The sequence below is a fragment of the Vombatus ursinus genome, unplaced genomic scaffold (assembly GCF_900497805.2).
Source record: "Vombatus ursinus unplaced genomic scaffold, bare-nosed wombat genome assembly UNPS02014799.1, whole genome shotgun sequence".
Classification (NCBI taxonomy): domain Eukaryota; kingdom Metazoa; phylum Chordata; class Mammalia; order Diprotodontia; family Vombatidae; genus Vombatus; species Vombatus ursinus.
Genome location: NW_020954577.1, coordinates 50137365 through 50147373, shown reverse-complemented (window position 1 = coordinate 50147373; position 10009 = coordinate 50137365). Strand labels below are relative to the sequence as shown.

Here is a 10009-nt window from a genome sequence, read left to right as displayed (position 1 = left end):
AGGAAAGGGGAAGAGAGCAGAGAAGAGGAGAGGAGAGGAGAGGAAGGAGAAGTAGGAGGGTCAGCCTTAGCCAGCAGGACCTGAGGTCAAGTCCCAACTCCAACACTGAGCAAACTGCTTAACTTCTCAGGCAACTCTTGGACTGTAAGTTACGTGAGGGCTAAAACTAAACTGATGCTCTCCTGGGCTAAGACTAAACAACAACAATGAAAACTGCTGCACAGCGAGAGGGAGAGAGAGAGAGTGGGGCAGGCGAAAGAACATGCAGCTTGGCATCTAATACCTGGATCGAAGCCCTTGCTTCTCAGTGGTGCTCAGTGGGCAAAACACTCTGTGTACTCTGTATCTGCCCCTGTTGTGGGAATCAAATGAGAAAATCCAAGCAGAAATGCTCTACACACAATAGAGTCCAGCACAATGCCAGGCACCGGTATTAATATTATTACCTGCTACCAGCCAAAATGATTCTTTCTTCTACTATAGACTTCAAGTAAGCATGACACCATCACCAATGCCATGGCGCACCTCAACAGCTATTGGCTGGTGGAACTTCATTATGACATGCACAGCGCTAGTCACCCTTTTCCCTGTCACTGGCATCATGTGAGACCAAGCCAAATTCTCCTACAATAAATGTGCAAGTGAAAAGAAGGGCTTGGAAGCCAGCTGGGAAACTCGGGAGGTATCCCCTCCAGGGCCTCCCACACCTTGAGGGGGAAAAACCACCTTGTGCCCTCTATCTCCTGAATTCCCTCCCCTGTGTTTCCTTTAGCCATGAACGTGCACCACACCGATTCCTTTCTTTCTGATTTTTCTTCTCTTTGCTAGGCTCCTCTTTCTCCCTTTCCCTTCCTATCGCCTCTTTCTTTCCTTTGTCTTTTCCCTTTTCAGGTATAAGACTCACATGGATCAAATAAAGTTGTTACCCTGAATTTCAGCCTTACGGGGTGTGTGGGGATGGGATGGGGTAGGCTTTGGGGCAGTCCAGTCATGTCCCCTAAGGATTGTTCCAGAACCTCAAAGTGGGCTTTGTACACACACCAGCTCTGTCCCCCACTTCTGGCATTCCACGATTAATCCTCAGAAGTTTCTTCTGTCCTTTTTTCTCAACTTCTTTCTTGTCACACCCCATTAGACTTTCTGTTTCTGTTCCTTATGACTGACTTGCAAAAACTAGTCACCTGACGACTGGCTTACCAGATGCTTGTACAGAGATGTACATACATGCATGTATATGTATAAATGTGTATGTGTATAAAATGTGCATGCACAGCCTAAACACAGTTATTAAGTGCCTCCTGTAAATTCTGAATATCTCTATGCTCATCCAAATGTTTTCAAAGTTTAGCAGTTGAAAGATATCTAATCCACTCTGCAATGTTTCCTAATAAACTCTGTTATTTATATTCAGGGAGATATTTTGCCCTCTGTGACCATGGGTAACCTCCATTGCTGTTAATACTAATTACTTGAGCACAGGAAGAGGAAGATATGCCCCCTGGTCCTGAACTGCACCAGAGAACTTGGTCCACCTGCTTAGTCAAAGGTAAATGCAATTCAAGAGAATTTAATATTTTTGATTAGTTTAAGCAAAATCTCCTTTTTCATTAAAGCCATTTTCGGTGAATGATGCAGATGAAAACACTGCTTCCTATGCTGAAATATACTTTGGGTCCTTTGAGTTATACTGTGAGAAAGTGTCAAACCATTAGCATTTTAATTAAAAACAATAGCTAGGAAGTCTCCTGCTTAGCATGAAAAGTCTGGCAAGTGCTGCGGATTTTAAACACGCACAGATCATGCCTTCTCCAGAGTATCATGCACTGTTACGATGAAAGCCAAGGGATTTCTACACTCCAGCCTACATTTTCCACTCCAGGCATTAATCTGGTCCCAGCGTGAGACAATGCTGCAGCCGAGAAGGGAGAATGAATGAACGGCTCATGTTGGGGGAGGAAAGGAAGGAAGCTCCCACTGATTCCTGTTGTTCCACCAATATGACGACTGCCTCCAAATTCCAAGTTCATAAGTTATTCACAATATAGGCGACGAAGTCATAACCACATGTAGCTACTCTTGAAAAGAAATCATCTCACCGCTGGGCAAACCTTCAATCACCTCCCAGATTCCTCTGAATATGGGAGCCCTTGGGTTGTCACATATGCACATTAGGGATCCAGGGCAATTCTCCCCCAGCACTCCATAACCCCAGGCCCCTTTCCACCCAGAGCATGGTATACATGGATACAGGGGAGTCACAGGGGAGTCATGGCTGGGAAAGTTATAGGGATAGTGACTGGATCCATAAGAGAGCAGACTGACCCACCCTTTCCAGGAGGAAAGTTGACTTGACTGGGGGAGAGGTCAATGAATGACACTTTGCTTCATACCACTGATTTCCCTTTACTGACCATCGTGCCACCTGGTGCAGAAACCATGCCCAGGAAGACCTGAATCCAGAATAATCAAGATGAAAAAGTAAACCTCAGCACCATGGAAAGATGCCCAGGGGGCACATACAGCTCTGCAGTTACCAGCGATGACATAGCAATCAAGGAGTAGCAGAAATGACATATCATGGGCAAATAAGACAAACAAAGCAAGGCAGCTCAATGTTTAACAAGAACAACGGACGGCCCTGTGAGAGGGGAAGTTCCTTGAGGGTAGGACTCTTCTCGCTTTTCTTTATATTCCCATTATCAGAACATATCAGAACAGTACTGATACATAGTAAGAGCTTAGCAAATGTTTGTTGACTGACTGCCCTCACGTTAAAAGTACCCAAAGGAAGATCTCCAGCATGCTGAGTAGATTATCTATGGCCAATTTATGAAAAGACATGGAAAAGAAGAGCTCAAAACTAGAAGGCCTTGAGGGGTTGAGAGCAGCATCAATGAGGTGCCCTGAATCCCTGGCTTTGCAGGACCATAAGAGGAATATTTTTCGATGGCAGAGAGAATACAATGAGCATAGGCCATGGGCAGGGCCCAATTAGGTCACAAGAAAGTGCCTGGCATCACAGTAACTGCCAAACAGAGGACTGCTTTTAAGAAAGGTCACAAGGCACCACTTTTACATAGGCTAGCTCTTCATTTCCATATCCTTTTCAGAGCCACCTCCAGGGTGGGAGGAGAAGCTGGTGCTTTCACCCTGGAACAGAGAGAGGAGTGGCTTCTTCCATCAGGCATGTGGAGGGGACCTCAAAAAACACTGGACAATGGCAAAGGCACAAATAAGGTGACTTAATTTTTCAAATAATTTATGAAATTATACTTTTTTATTTTCAAAACCTCAATGGAATTTATGCTAAACTATGTAATGATTTCTATATCAAATTACATGTGAGCAATTTGAAGCTAAATACTGAAGAAAAGAGATCTCTCTCTTCTCCTCCTGCCTCAACATAGGGGTTGAGGCTACCATTTCAATGACAATCTGTGTTCCAAAATCTTGAAGAGTCTCTAAAGCAAAATGGAAACCCCAATTTTCCACTGGTGTCCATCATAAGACTGTAAATGGGCTCCTGTGAAAAAAATTTCAGCAGCCAAAAATATTTTTAAAGTATGTTTTCAGAAAGATGAGGAAAAGAAGAGCAAAAATCCCATGGCCGTGGGCCCAGCCAGAGGGCTGGCTCGCAGCTTCCTTCTGCCTTTATTTATATCTCTTTAGCATCATTTAAGATACAGCTGCAAAGACCCAGTTGGAAAGAATCAACAGGGTACTGGGTCAACAACGTTTATTAAGCACCTACTGTGTACAAGATACTGTAGCACAAGGGAGAAAGACAGGCAGGCTGAGAGGCCAGATGCAAGTACCTTCATGGCCTGACGGAGCGGACAGAGGGTCAGTCTTAGAATCAGGAAGCCCTGAACCCAAGCTCTGCTGAAGGGTCGAGAACAGGTCTTTCCTTAACTGCTCAGTGCCCCAGCGTCCATCTTAGAGTGTAAAAGTTACAGGGAGTTGGTGGAAGGGATTTCAACACTGGGAGTTCCCCATGATGATGTCACAAGTACAGACTGACTCCCATCCCCTAGGGCAACTTCTACATTTTGAATTTAATGAACAATATAGTTGTGAAGAATCAAAGTTGGGGTGACCAGGAGAACCAGGGCCCATCACATGGTTGGTGCATATGACTGCCCAGAAAGCATGTAGGAGTGTCCTGAAGGAGACAGAGAGCATAAACGTGCATTATCTGTAACTGGAAGAGGAGATGTGCTGGTCCTGTGAGGAGAACAGGCTGCCTACTCTACAGGTATGCCTGAAATGCCAGTGTACCCCAAGGATGGCCTCCAACAAACTGAGGAGACGCACAGCACGGGAGTCTTCCAGCAAAGGGGGAGTGATCGCTTGCCTGGTGCCCTTCGACTCTGATGTTCCGTGATGAAGAAGAACCACAGAGCCCTCCCATCATTCATGCAGTCCAGCTTTTTTTAATTCTTGAGGACATTTTTCACGTCCCAAATCCTACACATCCCGCACTGACCAGCCCAAAGGCTCTGACGCCTAAGTTCACTTCCTCCTCATCTCTGACTCTCCCCTGATGCCCAGGATGGCCCCAGGACGGCCCCAGGCCCGTGCTCAGAGCAGGGCCTTCCTTCAACTGCAGCATGACAGGGTTGACTAAGGGATCTCCGGGGTCTCCTCGCCCTCTAAAACTCCACTTCCACATCTCCAAGTTGTGACAAGAATTTACTGAATTAATTTAATAACTTAGCCACTGAACAAATTCCTCCTCTGCCTTTGCTGGCAGTACATAAAGCATGCTTCCATGGAGATGGAAAATGAAAGGAAGGTGCTTATAAACCCCACTGAAGGCATTTCAGGCAAGTGAAACTTTTCTCAGGTGCAGAAAAGAAGAAAAGATGATTCTGGTGGACTAGCGTTCATAGAGGGGTTTTGAAAGCTTCGATTATGAATTGGATCCTAAACGAACCAAGTCATTCATATCCACATCCACGGGAGGAAAAACAGGCGACTCAGCTGCCAATATTCTGCCCTCGCTGCAGTTGAAACAATTGGATCTTGGGAACGCCAAGGAAAAAGGAAGTCACGGAGATAAAGTTAGAAGGAGATGAAGAGATGGATGTGGGTTTTGTAAGCACATAAAATACGTGCCGTGCGTGTTTTTTACTTAAGAGCCCCAAATGGCTATGAATAATAAACACGGGCAATATTTATTGGGATGGAGGTAAGTGCATTATTTACCCTGGAGAGTGGAACTCCTCTGTCTCAGCCATTACAACCTGATGGGTCAATGTGTGTCAGGGCCCACACAATGAGGTTGAAAATGCGAACTATGTATCTGTCAGACAGTAACAAAGTGCTGTTTAACCCAGCATGTGCTATCAGCTCCTTACAGGTCACGAGAAGGCACGTCTCTAAATCTTACTTTGTTGGGGATGAGGGTTTTCCTACATCTGAACAGCTCCTTTCAAAAGTGAGGCCAATCTCAAATGTATACAAGGCAAGAACGTTTGTCCAAAACTCCCTGTATGAAGAAAAGTGGCAAATTTACTTCCAGAAAAGCAGAGCTAAAGAGTTAGGACTATATTAGTTACGTTTGACTGCATGAAAGAAAATGAGCATCATGTAGAGAAAATTTTCTAAGGAAAATCAAAAAGATGGGAATGAAATTAAGATCATGCAGAAAGGCAACTGAAAAACTGTCTAATGACTGATAAAAGTCCTTGAAAAGAGAGGAATTAGCTAAAAATACCTAAGGAAACAACCTATGAGCTAAAAGAACCATTAGAATCTATCTAAAATCTCCCTGGAAACAGAAGATGTTACATAGTGACAGCTGTGAAAGAGGGATTTAGCACAAAGAAAGACGCTCCCAACCCTCCATTATCGCCATGAAAACAAATCTCAGGAAAGAGAGGACAAAATGGAGCCCAACGGAAAAGGCAAAAACACGAACTGACCAGGAAATTCATAATAGCTGACTGGTGTTCTTCTCAGAGAAGCACAGGGCCAGAAATGCAATGGATACCTCCAGAATTTCACTAGGATTTCTTTGTGGCACACAGAAAACTGCTAAGTGTCCTTCAAAATCAACGGACTTAATAGAAACACCTTCTGTAATATTAACACCCTAGGCTATACGGTGACCCCTTCCTTAGGGTCTTGGCTATAGGACTGTTTTGGGGGGATTTTCTGGGGTTTTTTTTAGGCAATTGGGGTTAAGTGACTTGCCCAGGGTCACACAGCTAGTAAGTGTCAAGTGTTTGGTCTGAGGCCAGATTTGAACTCACGTCCTCCTGACTTTAGGCTGGTACTCTATCCACTGCACCACCTAGTTGCCCCAACAGGACTAAGTTATACCATACCGACTCACATCATTTTTCTGGTTTTCCACTCAGATATTCTGCCATTAAACCAGGAAGAAGAATCATGCCTAATTTCTTCCATAGGTTTCTGGGCTTAGTCACCTTCAAGGGCAGACGGCTCTGAGGTTTCCTTATAGCTGCTCAGGTGCCACTGGTTTACCCATCCATCTACTAAACAACCCACAGGCCCCTCAAACAAAAACAAACCAAAAAACAAGATGGTGGGAGAAGGGAGAGCTCTGGGATGGAGGGAGAAAGGACTAAATACCAGTCTCAAATAGAATCTCTGTCATTGGTTTCTAGTCACCAAGCGTGGTTAGCAATGATCCATGGATTCAATATTGACTGGTCTTTACACAAGTATCACAGAAGAATCGACCACCAGGCCACAGCCAGTATTTCTCAGTGGTTTCTGAATATTACCAGATTTTCTCCCTCAGGATAAGAACTACGTAAAGAGACACTTCAAAGACTCAAAAACACGTTTTCAAAAACAGGATGCACACACACCTTCACAATTTCATGGTAAACACTTAGAAGCTTGAAAATAAAATCTGACCCAGTGTTAATGGAAGGTTCCAGGAGCAAAAAATATTTTCAGTGGGTTGGTGGGGGGGGGTGTCGTTCTACTTTTTCAGTGTTTCCTTTTCAGAAAAATGAGGGCACTTTCTAATCTCGGCTCAGCACTGTGAGGATTGGAAAATACAAATTTTATTTTTATTTTCACTGTAATATTAACTGACTGCTTCTATTCTCCAGTTTTGATCTGGTTCTCAAAAGTAGCAAAAAGCAGAATATTCGATTATTTCTTGAAGTTCAGCAGATTATATTCCATATTTAATGGCAGTGGATAAGAATGCTGGGCCTGGAGTGAAGGAGACCAGAGTTCAAATCTGGCCCCAGATAATGTGATCCTGAGCCGGTCATTTAAGCTCTGTTTGCCTCAGTTTCTTCATCTGTAAAATGGGGATAATTATACCACCTCCCTCTGGGGTTGTTGTGAGAATCATTCAAGAGAATATTTGTAAAATGCTCATCAGAAGGGCCTAGCACATAGTAGGTGCTCTATAAATGCTTATTCCCTTCCTCTACTTTCCTTCCCCTATCCATTTCAAATATTTAAAAGTAAATTCACTGAATGATTTTGTAATCACTCTAAAATATATTTTTAGATATAATATACTAAACATGATCATTTTATAAACCAATCTATAAATAACATATTTCAGTTCCAGTAAGCTTGAAAAGTGATGATATGTCCACAAAGCATAATAAAATATTAATTCCACTATTCACTTTTCTGCTAAACAATATAAACTCCATCACCACTCCCCTTCCTCACTCGGTGGCCCAAAAATTTCAAGAATTTTACACTCTACTGCTGATAAAATATACGTATGAATGTGTGTTTGTGTACATATCCCTGCCCAAGGGGAAGGACAGTTCCAAATTTCCTGACAGGACTTGAAACCATGCAAATCAGCAAACGTACAGGTTTTACTAAGGGCCAAGAACTTGATAGTATAGAAGGCTGGTAAGAAAAAGCCCCAGTCCATGAACTGTAATTTGTGCTGAGACCTTTAGCTTATTGATAAATTGTACTTTAAAAGTAAAAAAACAAAGCAAAGCCAAAAATAAATTCACGCTCACTGAGCACATAATAAATGGAACAATTGCATTTGATCATAACACATCACAATTCAACAATCATGAGTACCTTTGTCACTTCCGTAATAATAGAAAACTGTTTTGCTAAGAGCACACCAACGCTTCTGCCATTCAAATCCCAGGAAGCTGTGATCTGAAATAAAGATACAAGGAAATATTTTCAGATGAGATAAACTATTCGTATTTACTGTCAATCAGTTCTCAGTTTCTTCATCTGCAAAAATGATTTTGGAGGTCCCTCCCATCTCTAAAATTCTATCACCTCTGACCTAATGCATACCTTTTATCTGAAGATTCTGAAGATTCTACTAAGCAAAAATAGAATTAGGAAAGCTATAAAGAGGGAGGAGGAACGGGGCTGCCAACACGATGGAGAATGACCGCTCTCCTGCCTCCCCCCACTTTGGGGGCAGAAAAGGAGGAAACATGGCCAGATGACATTAGACAAACCACTGCTCTAGAATTCAATGTCCTCTTCCATTGGGCCGGATGACTCTAAGATGATAACTGGTTCTGCCTGGCTCTGGACAATCCAATGCTTTATGGGTGCCAGGTGCTGTGCTAAGTATTGGGGATATGAAAGAAAGGCAAGAACAGCCCCTGCCCTCAAGGAGCTTAGATTCTAATGAAGAAGACAACATGGAGAGAAACAGGACCATACAGGATATGTGCAGGTAGAAGGTGATGGAAAAATAAAAGCTATTAATAATTTTTTTAATTATCAAGAAAAGATTGGGCAGAGGAAACAGCGTACAAGACGTCAGTAAGGAGACAGCCTGGTCAAGGCCAGCCTGGGAGCTCCCCGGCCTCCACACAATGTACAAAGAGGGAGGATGGGGGATGTGTGTCCAAAGAGACATCCCCTTTGGCAGCCTTCCTGGAAGACGAGGGCCAGTGAGCAAGGGGGAACAGCTTCATGTTCGGCTTACTAGGGCTGGGAGGTGCTGACCTTTTGTGGACAGTGGTAGTTTTGGTAAAACCAAGTTCAAAGTTTTTTCAAGTCATTCAGATCCTCCCTGTCTTGAGGCCCTTGTGTGTCGCCAGCCAGGGGGACTTGGCCCAGTTCAGCCCCTCTTCCCATCTTTGTACCCTTCGGTGCCATTTCTACAACAGTGCTTATGTATTAATGTACAAGGTTGAAGCAACAAGATGGCACAGAGGATAGAGCACTGGGTCTGGAGTCAGGAAGACCTGAGTTCAAATCTGGCCTCAGACTGTGTGACCCTGGGCAAGTCACTTCACCCTGTTTGCCTCAGTTTCCTCATCTGTAAGATGAGCTGGAGAAGGAAATGGCAAATCACTCACTCCAGGATCTTTGTCAAGAAAACCCCAAATGGGGCCACAGAGCCGGACACAACTGCAACGAATGAACAACAATGTATGAGGTGCTGGGTCAGTGCTTGAAAAATGGAGCTACAAGCAATGGGTAGAAGTTGGAAGGAGGCACACACTGTCTCGCTGTAAGAACCTGCTCCCTCCCAAGCAGAACCATCTGACTGGAGTGTGCTGCCCACTGGGCCCCAGGGCCCCAAAGCTGCAGGAGCCCCTGTCAGGGAGGTCACTGGAGAGGGGTGGCCTGGGCAGGGACAGATGTACCTCGATGGCCCATCTAACTCCAAGGGGCTGTGACTTCTCCCCTCCTAAACGCCTATGCCACAAGCTAAGTGAGTGAAGCAGATTCTGACAGAAAGGGCCAAAAGGCCCAATTCAGAGGCAGACAATAAGAGGAGACATTCCATTTTTCATTTCCACCATCATCATAATAATCCTTCCATTTTTCATTTTTCTATTATAAATGGGTATTAAAAGAATGAGACCTTCTGGCTGACACCAATTATCAGAGCCAGAGGAGAAGAACACTGCAACAGACATGTAAAAAGACAAGCAATCTCCCCCATTTGACACGGACCATGGCCAGTTTCCATGATACGATGAGTATCAGGTGAGGTCTTTAAGTGCCCCCTGTGTGTGGGTGAGGCCATTAAGTGCCCACTGTGTGTATGTGTGTG

General features: G+C 44.1%; 1 protein-coding gene across 5 annotated transcripts in view; it reads right to left on the bottom strand.

The window, feature by feature from the left end:
* Positions 1 to 10009, bottom strand: part of LOC114050601 (src kinase-associated phosphoprotein 2-like) — a 191924-nt gene that overhangs the window by 72004 nt on the left and 109911 nt on the right. For all 5 annotated transcript variants that reach the window (XM_027872422.1, XM_027872423.1, XM_027872421.1 and 2 more), the window contains one exon: positions 8050 to 8133. In XM_027872422.1, coding sequence (XP_027728223.1) covers positions 8050 to 8133 — 84 coding nt within the window. The remainder of the gene's footprint in view (positions 1 to 8049; positions 8134 to 10009) is intronic.